Raw genomic sequence first — 18,146 nt, 5'->3', positions numbered from 1 at the left:
TCTGCACTAAGGGGGTGGATTCTACCCTGATGGGGGGTCTGCACTGAGTTTGGAGGTCTGTACTGATGGGGGGGTGTCTGTACTGATGGGGGGGTCTGCACTGTGGGTGGAGGTCTGTTGTTAGTGAGGGTGATCTATACTGAGGGAGGGGGATCTTTACTGCAGGATCTGTACTTAGTGGAGAGGGGTCTGTACTGAGGGGGGACTATATTTGGTGGAGGGCAGGGGGGAGGGGGGTGACACCAATTTTTTCAGCACCGGGTGACACCAACCCTAGTGACGCCACTGTGTGGCATGTCCCAGGAGATTGCGGGTGGGGAAGGGTGCAGGCCAAACCTCCATCATTTTCACCCCAGGAGAAATGCAGAACTGGGTGTGGGTACCTGTAGGAAAAAAGTACCTGCTCCCATAAAAAAGTGAAGATCCGCTTTAAAAGTTTAATCAATTACTTCTTGTATACTGTATGGTGACATTGAAGTGCTATTTTCTTATATAGATATCATTCAGTGAAAGTTTACTTTATTATTCTCTCTGGTTTAGTTATAAATGTACCATTTGGGTTCTTTATGCTTTATTTCCACCTAGGTGCCAAATTACTGGACAGTCTGTCCTGCTTTCGATTATATCCACAGAAATATATTACCTGCACGTGGTCAGAAAATAACTTTTCTGGAAATCTGGTGAACATGACTCTCAAAGAAAAAGATAGGTATGTCTATGCTTGTGACTTATTAGCACCTTTTACAGCTTATCTTATTAATGTGGGATGTGCATTTTTTCCCCATATTTAGCTCAATTCCCCCATAAACACAGTCAGTATTGATGGGGGAATTCCTCCAGCAGTGCTATTGTGTTTTTCCAACGGGGACCCTTCCCGGCCTTCCCAGCCTTCCTAGCCAGCAGAATACAATGATTTCTGCTGGCGGCTATAGCCACCAGTGGTAATCACATGTAAAAAAAATCCAACAGGCTGGTTGTACTCAAGGCGATCAATGGTACAATCAGCCTGCCCATACATGGATCAAAATTTCGATCCATGTATGGCTGGCATAAGTGCAGTACTTGAAACAGTCCTGAACTTGGCAAGTTATAGTAAGATCCCAGGCACCTAAATTAACCACTTAAGGACTGCCCCACACATATATATACTGCGACAGGGCGGCCCTCCTGCGTGAAATCACGTACAGGTACCTGATTTCGTGCAGCGGGTCTGGAGCATGTGCCGCCTGCGACGCGCTCCCACTGTGATTGGACACAGCGGCAGCCAATCATCAGGTCCGGCGGCCGCGATGGCCGCTGGCACCCTGCGATCGTTCACACTAGAGGCAGAATGGCAGTCTGGACATGTAAACAAGGCAGACCGCCATTCTGTAAGGGAGGAAGATGAAGATCTTGTGTTTCTGCTAAGCAGAGATACAGATCTCGCTTTTCCTCCAGTCAAAGCATTCCCCCCACAGTTAGAAAGCACTTCCTAGGAGCACACGTAACCCTTTGATAGCCCCTGATGTTAACCAATTCCCTACCAGTGTCATTAGTACAGTTACAGTGCATATTATTTAGCAGTGATAACTGTATTAGTGTCACTGGTCCCCAAAAAGTGTCAGTTAGGTGTCCAATTTGTCCGCTGCAATTTCGCAGTCCCGCTTAAAATCGCTGATAGCCGCCATTACTAGTAAAAATATAAATAAATAAATAAAAATTCCATAAAAATATTCCCTAGTTTGTAGACGCTATAACTTTTGTGCAAACCAATCAATATAAGCTTTTTGACATTTTTTTTACCAAAAATATGTAGCAGAATACATATTGGCCTAAACTGATAAAGAATTTTTTTTTTTTTTGATAATAGATTTTTTACATTTTTTTTATTGGAAATGTTTTATAGCAGAAAGTAAAAAATATTTTTTTTTCAAAATGATCGGGTCTTTTTTTGGTTATAGCGCAAAAAATAAAAACCGCAGAGGTGATCAAATACCAGCAAAAGAAAGCTCAATTTGTGGGAAAAAAGTACATCAATTTTATTTGTGTACAGCGTCGCACGACCGCGCACTTGTCAGTTAAAATAACACAGTGCCGTATCGCAAAAAAATGGCCTGGTCATGAAGGGGGCTGAAGTGGTTGAATTGTTGTAGGGCTTGTACAATTGCATAATGAAAAGTCCATATTTCTTCTCTCCTTTCCCTCTACTCTTTGCTGTCTTCCATCTATTTGAAATAATTCCACAAACCTGCTGCACTTAATTCTGAGGCAGTATTGCTATGGTCTTTTGCTCACAGTGTGCAGTAGAACAAAAATGTAGAAAGCCGGTTATAAATTTTAGATTCTCGAATTCACTATATAATATAGCAGCCACTAGCGATAATCGCAGGTAAAACCCAGCATGCTGGTTGAACCCAAGTTGATCGAGAGATCAACTTGGTGCATTCAGCCTGCCCATACACAGTTCGAATATCAGCTGGTTACTGCTGATCTATTCGAATTTTTAGGAAACGCTTACGGTACTAAGCATACTCAGGGCTGCTTCTAAATATTGTACTTACCTGACTATCATGGTGATCCAATGTCTTCAGTGCTTTGTTAAGCCTCATTTACGCAAAACATACCACCTCCTCGCCACCTCTCAAGAGCCCTCTGAAGAGCAAAACACTGCAGATCATCAGAGGGATAGCACAAATGTTAATGAGCCCTTGGTTAATTACCAGGAATGAGAGCACATCGGAGCACCTGATCTGTAGTATTCAGGACTGCCCACCATAAGAGGAGAGTTAACAAGGAGCTCAGAGACATAGCACATTGAGGCTAAGCACACAGGATCCAATGCGTGCAGCATTTTTTGCAGGGTTTTCAGTACACAGAAGACTGGGGAGGGCAGAAATAGGGGAGGATGGACTGATGCCACGTACACACGATCGGGATTTTGGTCGGAAAAAGATATGATGGCTTTTCCGAAGGGATTCCGCTCAAGCTTGGCTTGCATATACACAGTCACACTAAAGTTCGCTGAACTTTCGACCGTCAAGTACACAGTGACGTACAACACTACAACGAGCCGAGAAAATGAAGTTCAATGTTTCCGAGCATGCGTCAAATTGTTTCCAAGCATGCGTAGGAATTTTGCGCGTCGGAATTGCTACAGACGATCGGAATTTCTGATCGGAACTTTTTCCGACCGAAAAATTGAGAACATGCTCTCAATCTTTTGCTGGCTGGAATTCTGCCAGCAAAAGTCCGATGGAGCATACACACGGTCGCATTTTCCGACCAAAAGCTCTCATCGGTCTTTTGCTGGCCGAATTTCTGATCGTGTGTACGTGGCAAAATAGTATTTCCAAAAATCGGGTACCCCTGGGCCTCCCAAGTTTTTTGGGGTAAAAAGCATGTTCTTTAGCACTCTGTGACCTTTGTCTCCCCAAATAAATTTTAAACCACAAGCTTGAAATCTATTAAGTTCTATGGTGGGGACAGCTACTGGCAATGTTCTGAAATAACACCAATTTTGGCAAAATGGTAATTTTCACAGAAGCCATCCTACCCACCCAAGAAAGGAAGACCATATCGCCATCTCCTCATACAATTTGGCATATAAAGAAAAATGTATTTGCTTTATAATGTGCTGTCACACCTGGAGTTAGCTTAACCCCTAGATAAGAGAGTGAGTGAATTTGCCAGACACAAGAGAATTGAAATTGAAAGCTCTTGTAGACCCAGCATCTAAATTAATATTAATAGCTTCTGATTTACCTAGGTAGACATAGTGGCCTGAAACATAAGCAAATTGTTGATGAAATACATTTGAAAAGGTGTTATGAGGCGACTTGATAAAAAATAAAAGATCATCTGCGAATAGCACACATTTATGGTGAGTTCAGGGGCGTATGTACAGGGGTCACCATTGCGACCTAGCCCCTATGCTCCAGGTGGCTGTGTGGCCCCCCTGTACAGCTGGCTAGGAAGGCGGCAGCATGTAGAGGAATAAATCCCTCCATATAACTGCTCTCCCTCCCACGCGACATTCAGTGGCTGCGGGAGGGGATTGGAGGGCATCAGCCCCTCTGTATGCTGCTCTTGTCACCTATCTATCAATGTCCTGCTGCCCTGGGCCCTTGTGTGCTCCCCTGGCCCCTCTGCAGTGCTGCTGAGTTTCCCCCTCCCTCCCACTGGCTGCGGGTGTTCTTCATTCATAGCTGAGGCATAGTAAATTTACTGTGCTTCAGTTTATGAATGAATGGGAAGCTCTGTACAGAGCTATTCCTGTTCATTCATTCAGTGTAGCTGAGGCTGCAGAGAAAAGGGACTGAAGAATCTATCCTCAGTCCCTTTCTCTGTCTCAAAAGTGAGACAAAAGGGGTCTGTTTGGACCCCTGATATTTCACCAAAGCCCCAAACAGGGTTCCTAAAAAATAATAAAAAATAAAACAGTAAAAAAAAAAAAAAAATGGTAACAAAAGTAAAACAACAGAAATAAAAAAAACTACTGACACTATTGGCAGAACTACCAGGGTCGCACTTGCAACTGGGCTCTGACGTTCTGCCAAGTGGGGGGACCCCAGGATGGCAGGAAGGTGGCCCGCTGTGGTAGCGTATTAAAGAGTCCCATGATGGGAGTAAAGGGCCCCAGAAACAGTGGGAAGGGCCCCGGTCAGGGGGGCCCTTCATGGTTTCTTACATTGGTTCCCTGAAGATTCTAGTTACATCTCTAGGTTCCACTGCCCTCGATTCCAAGTATATTTGGATTAGCACAAATAGTGATACTTAAAGTTTCAATAGCAATTATGAAGCAGAGAGGGGATGGATTGGGAACATCCCTGATGCGTGCCAGACCTAAAGGCTGTAGGTTCCAATTTGTATCCTTTCATTGTTATCTGAGCTGTTGGGGAGTATTTGTTTCTTTTAAAAGGCATGTGGCAGCTGTGCCAACTAATGGAAAAACATATCTCAAGATCAGTTAAGAAATATTGTGAACAGTTCTCTGTGTGCTCAGCAGAACAGGATGCTTTTAAAATGTTTCTGTGTTGTCTATCTGTTTTTATGTATGAAAGTGAAAGTTTTTCTTTCTATTTAAATTTCCTAGAGAGAAAAGTGCTTGTCTGAAGAAAAGTGTGACCGGGAGTTCATTGACACATTCAAATTGGACATGTGATGTAGCTTTGGGTGAAGGGCGGTCAGCAGCAGATTTTATCAATTTTAATTTTGAGCCAGACAGAAAACTGGAGACTCGACTTAACACTGAGGAAGAGAGTGAGAATGCAACATAAACTTTTTTACTGCATCTCTGTGTTTCCTACACCTGTATTAATTGTGCAACACATGCCTACCGTCAGCTGAATTGTAAATGTTACATAGTTACATAGTAGGTGAGGTTGAAAAGAGACACAAGTCCATCAACTCCAACCTATGTGTGTGATTAGATGTCAGTATTATATTGTATATCCCTGTATGTTGCGGTCGTTCAGGTGCTTATCTAATAGTTTTTTTAAACTATCGATGCTCCCCGCTGAGACCACCGCCTGTGGAAGGGAATTCCACATCCTTGCTGCTCTTACAGTAAAGAACCCTATACGCAGTTTAAGGTTAAACCTATTTTCTTCTAATTTTAATGAGTGACCGCATGTCTTGTTAAACTCCCTTCTGTGAAAACATTTTAACCTTATTGTCACCAGTTTGGTATTTATAAATTGAAATCATATCCCCTCTCAAGCGTCTCTTCTCCAGAGAGAATAAGTTCAGTGCTTGCAACCTTTCCTCATAACTAGGGATGAGCCCAATGTTCGAGTCAAACGTAAGTTCGACTCAAACATCGGCGTTCGCCTGTTCGCTGAACAGCGCACAATATGCGGTATTATTATTAATATTAGCGGAAAATTCGAAAGCTGCCGAAACACCATTAAAGTCTATGGGACACTAACATGAAAAATCAAAATGTGCTCATTTTAAAGGCTTCTATGCAAGTTATTGTCATAAAAAGTGTTTGGGGACCTGGGTCCTGCCCCAGGGGACATGTATCAATGCAAAAATTATTTTTAAAAACGCCCATTTTTTCGGGAGCAGTGATTTCTTTAATGCTTAAAGTGAAACAAACAAAAAGGAAATATTCCTTTAAATATCGTGCCTGGGGGGTATCTATATTATGCCTGAAAAGTGGCACATTTTTCCAGTGTTTAGAACAGTACCACAGCAAAATGACATTTCTAAAGGAAAAATTGTCATTTAAAACTGATCGTGGCTGTAATGAATTGTCAGGTCTCAGCAATATATATAAAACTCAATGAAAAAAAGAGCATGGGATCCCCCCCCCCCCCCGTCCATTACCAGGCCCTTTGGGTCTGGTGTGACTATTAAGGGGAACCCCGAACCAAAATTTAAAAAAAAAATGACGTAGGTGTCCCCCAAAATCCATACCAGACCCTTATCCGAGCACGCAACCTGGCAGGCCGCAGGGAAAGAGGGGGGACGAGAGAGCGCCCCCCCCCCTCCTGAACCGTACAAGGCCACATGCCCTCAACATGGGGAGGGTGCTTTGGGGTAGCCCCCCACTATTGTTTCACTTTAAGTATTAAAAAAATCACTGCTCCCGAAAAAACGGACGTTTTTAAAAAAAATGTTTGCATTGATACATGTCCCCTGGGGCAGGACCCAGGTCCCCAAACACTTTTTATGACAATAATTTATAAGCCTTTAAAATGAGCACTTTTGATTTTTCATGTTAGTGTCCCATAGATTTTAACGGTGTTCCGGCAGTTTTCGAATTTGCCGCGAACACCGCACATTGTTCGCTGTTCGGCGAACAGACAAACATCGGGCTCCTCCCTAGTTATGAGGAAAGTTTGCGAGCACTGAACTTATTCTCTCTGGAGAAGAGACGCTTGAGAGGGGATATGATTTCAACTTATAAATACCATACTGGTGACAGTAGCCAGTCAAGTTCCTCAACCCCAAACTCGCTCATCCATGTCTTTATGGACCTTGCTTTGTACACTGGTGCGCAGTTATGTTGGAACAGGAAGGGGGCATTCCCAAACTGTTCCCACAAACTGTTCCCACAAAGTTGGAAACATGAAATTGTCCAGAATGTCTTGGTATGCTGACACATTTAGAGTTCCCTTCACTGGAACTAAGGGGCCAAGCCCAACCCCTGAAAAACAACCCCACACCATAATCCTCCCCCCACCAAATGATTTGGACCAGTGCTCAAAGCAAAGTCCATAAAGACATGGATGTGTTTGGGGTGGAGGAACTTGACTAGCCTGCACAGAGTCCTGACCTCAACCCAATAGAACACCTTTGGGATGAATTAGACCTTACAAATGCGCTTCTGGAAGAATGGTCAAACATTCCCATAGACCCACTCCTAAACCTTGTGGACAGCCTTCCCAGAAGAGTTGAAGCTGTTATAGCTGCAAAGGGCCAACTCAATATTGGACCCTACAGACTAAGACTGGGATGCCATTAAAGTTCATGTGCGTGTAAAGGCAGGTGTCCCAATACTTTTGATAATATTGTGTATGTTATTTGTGTTTGTGTGCTCGAATGTATAACTGTTTTAAACCTAACTCCAGCTTTGCTATAACTTCACATAATTTGTTTAGCCCAGCCTGGCCAAAGCAAATTATTTTCTTTACTAATACATGCAGCCAAACGTCAAAGGACATTTTAGAAAATGTTTTCTTGGTCAGCGGCTGCAGCCAATTCTTACTCATCTTATGCAAAACCTTCTCATAACTCTAAGTAGATAGTATTTGAAATAAAAAACAAATCACCCAAAAAATATGTACAAAATATGCAATGCTAAAATGAATCCTATCCAGTACAATAAATCATGTACTATATGTCCATGCACATACTGTATGTTACCAAATGCAATAATACATAACAAAATGTATCACATAAAAAAATCAAAAACTTGAAGGCAATAAGTTACCACATCCCAACAAAGGCATATTGCCTTCAAGTTGTTGATTTTCTATGATCACATTTGGTAATTTGCTATTGTGGTCTGATTTTTACATTTATGTGATACTCAATTTGTTAACAATTTTTTTTATGTAATACATTTTGTTACGTATTATTGCATTTGGTGACATAGGTGCATGGGTATATAGCATATTATGTGATGCACTGGATAGGATTGATTTATCTGCATTTAGCGTGGCATATTTCATATACACAATTCAGTTTATTCTGACAGAGGTGGATTCTGCTGTCAGAATACAATGTCCCAGCAGGGGCAGGCCCGGATTTACTCCCTTTGCCGCCCAAAGGCCGGGTCCTTCAATGCCCCCCCCCCCCACACACACACACACACACACACACACACACACCACGTCCTTTATCGATGACTTCTACAATAGATCAATTAAAAACATATCTCCATACACGAGAACACTGAAAATAACTGGCTTTAATTGTAGACTAAAAATACTTCAGGGTAAGCGCGCGAGGGGTAAGGATTTTTCGCAGGCAATTTTTCAAGGCAATGGCTGGTGTTAGTGCTTCAATCATCCCCGGCACCATGGTTGTTATGGTGTCAGGATGATTGAAACACATTATTTCTATCATTACATTGTAATATAAACTGAAATAGTTCAACTCACCATAATGCAGAATCATTGGGAGCCCTGAGCGTGTCACTTGCCACCATCTCTTGTCACTTGCCACTATGCCTGCCACCAGATGGGGATGTCACTTGCCACGCTGCCTGCCACCAGATGGGGATGTCACTTGCCACCATGCCTGCCACCAGATGGGGATGTCACTTGCCACTATGCCTGCCACCAGATGGGGGATGTCACTTGCCACGCTGCCGCCCACCAGATGGGGATGTCACTTGCTATGCTGCCTGCCACCAGATGGGGATGTCACTTGCTACGCTGCCTGCCACCAGATGGGGATGTCACTTGCCACGCTGCCTGCCACCAGATGGGGATGTCACTTGCCACCATGCCTGCCACCAGATGGGGATGTCACTTGCCACGCTGCCTGCCACCAGATGGGGATGTCACTTGCCACTATGCCTGCCACCAGATGGGGATGTCACTTGCCACACTGCCTGCCACCAGATGGGGATGTCACTTGCCACGCTGCCTGCCACCAGATGGGGATGTCACTTGCCACCATGCCTGCCACCAGATGGGGATGTCACTTGCCACTATGCCTGCCACCAGATGGGGGATGTCACTTGCCACGCTGCCTGCCACCAGATGGGGATGTCACTTGCTATGCTGCCTGCCACCAGATGGGGATGTCACTTGCTACGCTGCCTGCCACCAGATGGGGATGTCACTTGCCACGCTGCCTGCCACCAGATGGGGATGTCACTTGCCACCATGCCTGCCACCAGATGGGGATGTCACTTGCCACGCTGCCTGCCACCAGATGGGGATGTCACTTGCCACTATGCCTGCCACCAGATGGGGGATGTCACTTGTTACGCTGCCTGCCACCAGATGGGGATGTCACTTGCCACGCTGCCTGCCACCAGATGGGGATGTCACTTGCCACGCTGCCTGCCACCAGATGGGGATGTCACTTGCCACCAGATGGGGATGTCCCTTGCCACCATGCCTGCCACCAGATGGGGATGTCACTTGCCACAAGATGGGGATGTCCCTTGCCACCAGATGGGGATGTCCCTTGCCACCAGATGGGGATGTCACTTGCCACGCTGCCTGCCACCAGATGGGGATGTCACTTGCCACCATGCCTGCCACCAGATGGGGATGTCACTTGCCACGCTGCCTGCCACCAGATGGGGATGTCACTTGCCACTATGCCTGCCACCAGATGGGGGATGTCACTTGCCACGCTGCCGCCCACCAGATGGGGATGTCACTTGCTACGCTGCCTGCCACCAGATGGGGATGGCACTTGCTACGCTGCCTGCCACCAGATGGGGATGTCACTTGCCACGTTGCCTGCCACCAGATGGGGATGTTACTTGCCACCATGCCTGCCACCAGATGGGGATGTCACTTGCCACGCTGCCTGCCACCAGATGGGGATGTCACTTGCCACGCTGCCTGCCACCAGATGGGGATGTCACTTGCCACGCTGCCTGCCACCAGATGGGGATGTCATTTGCCACCATGCCTGCCACCAGATGGGGATGTCACTTGCCACTATGCCTGCCACCAGATGGGGGATGTCACTTGCCACGCTGCCTGCCACCAGATGGGGATGTCACTTGCCACGCTGCCTGCCACCAGATGGGGATGTCACTTGCCACGCTGCCTGCCACCAGATGGGGATGTCACTTGCCACCATGCCTGCCACCAGATGGGGATGTCACTTGCCACGCTGCCTGCCACCAGATGGGGATGTCACTTGCCACTATGCCTGCCACCAGATGGGGGATGTCACTTGCCACGCTGCCTGCCACCAGATGGGGATGTCATTTGCCACGCTGCCTGCCACCAGATGGGGATGTCACTTGCCACCATGCCTGCCACCAGATGGGGATGTCACTTGCCACCAGATGGGGATGTCCCTTGCCACCAGATGGGGAAGTCCCTTGCCACCAGATGGGGATGTCCCTTGCCTCCAGATGGGGATGTCACTTGCCAATGTTGTCATGCTGCCTGCCATCAGAAGGAGGAGAGCGGAACAGCGGTGCGGGCAATGAGAGATGTCATCTTTCTCCCACGCCGCCGCACCGCTGACACTACTTGCTACTGTACTCTCATTTTTTTTAAAAATGGCGCCGGGCGGTGCAATCACGCTACTGCGCATGCGCCGCCCGGCCGAGCGCTTACGAGCTTTCCCGAGCCCGGCCGGCTTCGGAACGGCGCATGCGCAGTTGCGTGGTCGGCTCGCGGCCATCTTTTCTATGGGCACTGGTGCCCATAATAGAGGTTAATGGGCAGCACGAAAGGGGGGGCGGCCGCGAAGTCGCTGCAGGAGCGGCGCCGCCCCTACACCACTGCCGCCCCGAGGCCTGGCCTCGGTGGCCTTGTGGCTAATCCGGCCCTGAGCAGGGGTTTCCTCCATTCACCTTGCTTGTGCAGAAGGAGGAATCGGTGTATGGACAGCTTAACACGGGTTGTAAAAACTTCAGTGTCTCTTTAGTTAAAAACAAACTGTTTGCAGTTCTTCAAAGAAATCCCTCACTGTACATTACAGATTATTTTTTTTTAAATAACAATCATGTCATAGTTACCTGCTCTGTGTAATGGTTTTGCACAGAACAGCCCCGATCCTCTTCTTCTTGGGTCCCCCACTGGTGCTCCACCTCCATGACCAGTGCCCCCAATAGCAAGCCACTTGCTATGTGGGCACTGGTGCATGCTTACTCCTGAGCCCCACTCTATGCATCCATAAGATACAAGGAGCCACGGCTCAGCCCTGCCCCCTGCTCTCTCCTTATTGGCTCACTGGTTGTGATTTACAGCAGTGGGAGCCAATGGCACCTGCTGTTGTCTCAGCCAATGAGGAGAGAGAGACCTGGGACAGGCGAGGCTCCCATGCACATCATTGATCAAGAGGGGCTTGGGTAAATATTAGGGGGGCTGTGGGGGAGCAGGACACAGAAGGTTTTTTACCTTCATGCATAGAATGCATGAAGGTAAAAACCTTTAGCCTTCACAACCAATTTAAGGAAGTTTGTATTAGCACTTCATTCTATGCATTAGAATAAAAAGCCTTCTATGTGCAGCAGCCCCCCTCGGCCCCCCTAAAACCTACCTGAGGTCCACTTAGATCCAGCAATGTTGCAGGAATGTGTCAGCTGCCCAGGACTCCCCTCTTAATTGGCTGAGACAGCAGCAGGAACCAGCCGTGCTGCTGTCATTCAAAGTCAGTCAGCCAATGAGGACAGAAAGGGGGTGGGGACGGGCCGTGGTTCCTTGTCTGAATGGACACACGGAGCTGTCAGGTGCCCCCATAGCAAGCTGCTTGCTGTTGCGGCACTCAACAGGAGGGAGAGGAAGGAGCAGCAAAGTGGGACCTGAGAAGAGGAGGATCTGGGCTGCTCTGTGCAAAAGCACTGCAACAGAGCAGTTAATATGTTTGTTATTTTTAACTAAAAAAAAAATCAGACTTTAGTATCACTTTAACTCAGGAGGATTTAGTAGTCGGGGTTCACATATTAGCAATAATGGCATCTAGTGGCTGAACTCCAGAGAGCATCTAGTGGCTGAACTCCGGGTGCCTTTTTTTTTTTTTTACTGCCTACTACAGCACCTCTTTCAGCACTTGCTTTTTATAGCAGTGGGAGGGGTGGGAGGACTCAGAATTCTCACTTGGGCCCTGAGATCTGAGAAACTGAAATCTATTGGTAAGCTCCTGAGGACACAGTCAATGGGGAATTGTCATACCTCCCAACTTTTTGAGATGGGAACGAGGGACACCTATTAGGAAAAGTTTGTTGGCATAGGGCACATCCCTGGCCACACCCCCTTAAAGGAGAATTATAGAAAGAAAAATGATTAGTTATGCCCACAAATGCTTTTTTTAACATTATTATTTCCTTATATTTGCTTTTAAAATTTACAAATGCAACAATTTAGAAACTGGATGAAAGATTTAGCACTGGGAAACACTTTTGATAGATAAGTAGTGCATTTTATATACAACTATATAGATCAGACCAAAATGAGGGACAAATGAGGAGGAAAGAGAGGCAGAGGGACTTTTTTCAAAATCAGGGACAGTCCCTTGAATTCAGGGACAGTTGGGAGGTATGGGAATTGTGACTGTTACAAGTTACTTCTCTGTACTGTTGCCCCCTCTTTCCCCACAATATCTGTCCACAGGTCCGGTCCCAAGTGATGTATTGTCTATACTGACAACTCTCCTGCTACCCTTCCTTGATTTACATATACGTTATGTTAAGATCAATGACAATTGGGGGCTCCATAGCTCTGTTACTGTACCTCCTTGGGAGGAGCCTCTGTTATGGAATGCTCTGCTTATCTTGGCAGTGTGCTTGTCGGTGGCAATGGAAAGGGAGGAAATCAAAGAGTGTGTTTTGTCCTTCTAGTCTGCCCCAGTTCTTCTAAAACAGCTCTCCTCTGCTGCACTTCAGATGAATTTTGACACAAAGCATATTGAAAATGCTTTATGTGTCATTCACATGTCTGAAATTTCAGAAAGTTTATACTTCTTTAACTGCTTGCCGACCGCCGGTTGTCAATTGACGGCCAGGCGGCGCGGCTCTCGTTGCGGGAGGGCGTCATATGACGGCCTCCCATTTGAACAGGGAATGCGCGCGATCGTGTGCGCGCATCCCTGTTCCTTAGGTGGCGGCGTGTCACGGAGACACCGCTCGTCACCGAGGGGGGTGAACAGCCATTGAACATGGCTGTTTACCACGTGATCAGCCGTGATGAAGTCACGGTCGATCACAGATAGGTCCACCCCATTGTGCATGGCGCATGCGCGGGATCGCGAGCGAGCTGCGCGTGCACGTCGGTGGCAGAGTGTTCCCGGGAACACTACTCGTCACCGATGCCGGTAAACAGCCATTGGCCGGCTGTTTACCCACGTGATCAGCTGTGATCCTTTCACAGCCAATCATGAATGTAAACACAGAGCGGTAACTAGCTGTTACCAGCTCTTCTCTCCTCACACACCGTTTCCAGTGTGAGGAGAGAAGAGCCAGAAGCAGTGAGTTACCGATCTGTGTTCTGTAGTGTCTGCACCAACACCCCACCTGTCCCATCGTCCCCCCCAATTGTCATCTGTCAACCAACAGTCACCACAGTCACCCAATAAAGTGCACCTGTCACATAAGGGACTGCCATCAGTGACCGTCAGCGGTGCACCTGTCACCCATTAGTGACCATCAGCGGTGCACCTGTCACCCGTCACAAATCAGTGACCGTCAGCGGTGCACCTGTCACCCGTCAGCCATCACCCGTCACCCGTCACCCATCAGTGACCGCCAGCCATCACCTGTCACCCATCAGTGACCGCCAGCCATCACACGTCACCCATCAGTGACCGCCAGCCATCACCCGTCACCCATCAGTGACCGCCAGCCATCACCCGTCACCTATCCCCTGTCACCCATCAGTGACCTTCAGCCATAACCCATCACCTGTCACCCTTAAGTGACCGCCAGCCATCACCCATCACCCGTCACTGTCCGTGGCCTCTCACCCATCAGTGACTATCGCCTGTCACACCGTCATCACCTATCAGTGAACGTCAGCTGCCACCCATCGCACAGCCCATCAGTAACCGTCACCTGCCACCTGTCACACCGCGTCATGTCCAAAAGAGTATACAGCAGTGAGGAGGCATTCCAGATCCTCTCCATGACCGATGAGAGCAACGGGGAGTTCTCATCAGATTCCAATTCTGAATCAAATTCGGCATTTGAACCGAATAGTGAATCGGCAAATGATTCGGAGGAAGAATGGGTCCCTCCCAAAAGGGCACGGCACTCTGGAAACCGGGATTATATTCCCAGGTCAGTAGCAGCACTGCCACCACCAATAGGCCCCAGGAACAAATTCCCAGGCCCAGTACCAGCGCTGCCGCCAGCGTTAGGCCCCGAGAAAAAATGCCCAGTACCAGTGCTGCCGCCAGCGATAGGCCCCAGGAACAAATGCCCAGACCCAGTACAAGTCCTGCCACATCACGCCTGAGTACCAGCACAGGAAATTCCAATCCAACTACTGGAGTATCACACCCCCCAAGAGCCAGGGCCTCTACATACATGCCAGATGGTCTTGCCAACCCAACATGGCTGCCTTCCAACTTGGCATCACCAATTATTCCCCCTTTCACAGCACTGCCAGGTGTGCAGACCAACACCCAAAATTTCTCAGAGATTGATTTCTTTCATATGTTTTTGCCCGACACTATGCTGCAATTTATTGTGGACCAGACAAATTTATATGGCCAGCAATATATTGCTAACAACCCCCAATCTTCTTATGCCCGTCCTTTTGAGTGGAGAGATCTGAATTTGGAGGAGTTCAAAGTGTTTATGAGCCTCACCCTAAACATGGGGATTACAAAAAAAAATGAAAGACATGCCTATTGGTCCACCAACCCTATCCACAACATGCCAATTTGTTCTTCTGTAATGTCCAGGTCCCGATACAAGATGATAATGCGCTTTCTTCACTTCAGCGACAACACCCAATCATCCAAATTACGACAAGTTATACAAGATTCGCCCACTGATAAATTTCTTTTCCCAACAATTTGCAGAACTCTATGTCCCCGATCAGAATATATGTGTCGATGAGTCCCTGGTACCCTTTTCAGGCCGGCTAAGAATAAAGCAATATATTCCTAGCAAAAGGGCCAGATACGGTAAAGTTATACAAGCTATGTGAGAGAGCCACGGGATACAGTGGGGCAAAAAAGTATTTAGTCAGCCACCAATTGTGCAAGTTCTCCCACTTAAAAAGATGAGAGAGGCCTAGAAATGTCATCATAGGTATACCTCAACTATGAGAGACAAAATGTGGAAACAAATCCAGACAATCACATTGTCTGATTTTTGAAAGAATTTATTTGCAAATTATGGTGGAAATTAAGTATTTGGTCTATATCAAAAGTTCATCTCAATACTTTGTTATATATCCTTTGTTGGCAATGACAGAGGTCAAACATTTTCTGTAAGTCTTCACAAGGTTGTCACACACTGTTGCTGGTATGTCGGCCCATTCCTCCATGCAGATCTCCTCTACAGCAGTGATGTTTTGGGGCTGTCGCTGGGCAACATGGACTTTCAACTCCCTCCAAAGGTTTTCTATGGGGTTGAGATCTGGAGACTGGCTAGGCCACTCCAGGACCTTGAAATGCTTCTTACGAAGCCACTCCTTCGTTGCCCGGGCAGTGTGTTTGGGATCATTGTCATGCTGAAAGACCCATCCATGTTTCATCTTCAATGCCCTTGCTGATGGGAGGAGGTTTGCGCTCAAAATCTCACAATACATGGCCCCATTCATTCTTTCATGTACAGGGATCAGTGGTCCTGTTCCCTTTGCAGAGAAACAGCCCCAAAGCATGATGTTGCCACCCCCATGCTTCACAGTAGGTATGATTTTTCTTTGGTTGCAACTCAGCATTCTCTCTCCTCCAAACACAACGAGTTGTGTTTCTACCAAACAGTTCTACTTTGGTTTCATCTGACCATATGACATTCTCCCAATCCTCTTCTGGATCTTTCAAATGCTCTCTAGCAAACCTCAGATGGGCCCGGACATGTACTGGCTTAAGCAGGGGGCCACGTCTGGCACTGCAGGATCTGAGTCCCTGGCGGCATAGTGTGTTACTGATGGTAGCCTTTGTTACGTCGGTCCCAGCTCTCTGCATGTCATTCACTAGGTCCCCCCGTGTGGTTCTGGGATTTTTGCTCACCGTTCTTGTGATCATTTTGACCCCACAGGGTGAGATCTTGCGTGGAGCCCCAGATCGAGGGAGATTATCAGTGGTCTTGTATGTCTTCCATTTTCTAATTGTTGCTCCCACAGTTGATTTCTTCACACTAAGCTGCTTGCCTATTGCAGATTCAGTCTTCCCAGCCTGGGGCAGGTCTACAATTTTGTTTCTGGTGTCCTTTGACAGCTCTTTGGTCTTAACCATAGTGGAGTTTGGAGTTTGACTGTTTGAGGTTGTGGACAGGTGTCTTTTATACTGATAACAAGTTCAAACAGGTGCCATTAATACAGGTAATGAGTGGAGGACAGAGGAGCCTCTTAAAGAAGAAGATACAGGTCTGTGAGAGCCAGAAATCACCTGCTTTGTAGGTGACCAAATACTTATTTTCCACCATAATTTGCAAATACATTCTTTAAAAAATCAGACAATGTGATTGTCTGGATTTGTTTCCACATTTTGTCTCTCATAGTTGAGGTATACCTATGATGACAATTACAGGCCTCTCTCGTCCTTTTAAGTGTGAGAACTTGCACAATTGGTGGCTGACTAAATACTTTTTTGCCCCACTGTATCTGTATGCGTTCCGCATATATGAAGGAAGAAATTTCCAGCTTCAGCCCCCTGAATGCCTGGCCTACATGGGCACAACTGGAAAGATTGTATGGGACATGGCATACCCACTTCTGAACAAAGGATATCACATATACGTTCACAACTTTTACACTTATACATTGCAAAAACCCTGGCCTGTGGAACCTTCAGAAAAAAAAGGGAAGGGCTTCCCACAATCTCTAGCGAACAAAAAGCTGCGAAGGGGGGAAAGAGCTTCATTGAGATGCAACGAAGTGCTGGCCTTGAGGTGGAAGGATAAGAGGGACGTGCACATGATGTCCACCATCCATGACGACACTACAATTGAGGTACAAAGAAGACGAGGTCCCTTTGAAAAGCCAACATGTGTCCAAGATTATAATCTCTACATAGGGGGGTGGATTTTATGATCAAATGATTCAGCCCTATTTGTCAATAAGGAGGTCCCGATTCTGGTATAAGAAGGTAGCAATTTATCTCATCCATTTGGCCATTTACAATTCCTACGTAGTCTACACCAAATCCATTGAAAGCCCCGCCCCCTTCCTAAAATTCATATAAGAAGTTGTCACGTCCCTCATCTATAACCAAAGACCCCCCCTAGAAGACCTTCACTCTGAGGCTGTTTGCCGACTTTATGAGCGCCACTTCCCCTTCAGCATTCCACCATCTGAAGCAGGCCGAAGATGGCAAAAAAAATGTTGCGTGTGCACCAAAAGAGGATTTAGAAAAGATACCAGCTACCATTGTCCCCAGTGTCCCTCCCAACCTGGCCTTTGCATTGGTGAATGCTTCCAACTTTATCATACATCCCTAAAATATTAGCCCATATTTTTAACCATTTCCCCATTTTCATCATCTGTGCTGACCATTTTCCATTCTTCCACAAATAACAATGCCACTGCCTTCCACGTGAACTGACCCTGGCCTGTTTTTTGACTATGCCTCTGCCTACTGTTTTGACTGCTTCAACGTGAAATGACCCTGGCCTGTTTTGTGACTATGCCTCTGCCTACCGTTTGGACTGCTTCCACATAAACTGACCCTGGCCTGTTTTATTAACTACGCTACTGCCTACCGCTTGGACTGCTTGCACGTGAACTGACCCTGGCCTGTTTTATGGACTATGATTTTGCCTACCGCTTGGACTGATCTGTTGCCCTGCTACTGTAGTACACAGGGGTCTCACATGTGTGAGGGGCTCCAGAATTGTTTTTCCG

General features: G+C 46.8%; 1 protein-coding gene across 2 annotated transcripts in view; it reads left to right on the top strand.

Annotated features, from left to right (window-relative positions):
- The window catches only part of LOC141133258 (interleukin-3 receptor class 2 subunit beta-like), a 162,830-nt gene that overhangs the window by 65,315 nt on the left and 79,369 nt on the right, over positions 1–18,146 (top strand). For both annotated transcript variants that reach the window (XM_073622523.1, XM_073622522.1), the window contains exons 3-4: positions 586–709; positions 5,072–5,238. In XM_073622523.1, coding sequence (XP_073478624.1) covers positions 586–709; positions 5,072–5,238 — 291 coding nt within the window. The remainder of the gene's footprint in view (positions 1–585; positions 710–5,071; positions 5,239–18,146) is intronic.

This window comes from Aquarana catesbeiana, linkage group LG03 (genome assembly GCF_042186555.1).
Source record: "Aquarana catesbeiana isolate 2022-GZ linkage group LG03, ASM4218655v1, whole genome shotgun sequence".
NCBI lineage: Eukaryota > Metazoa > Chordata > Amphibia > Anura > Ranidae > Aquarana > Aquarana catesbeiana.
The sequence above is the reverse complement of the archived record's forward strand: the minus strand, read 5'-3'. Positions and strand labels throughout refer to the sequence as shown.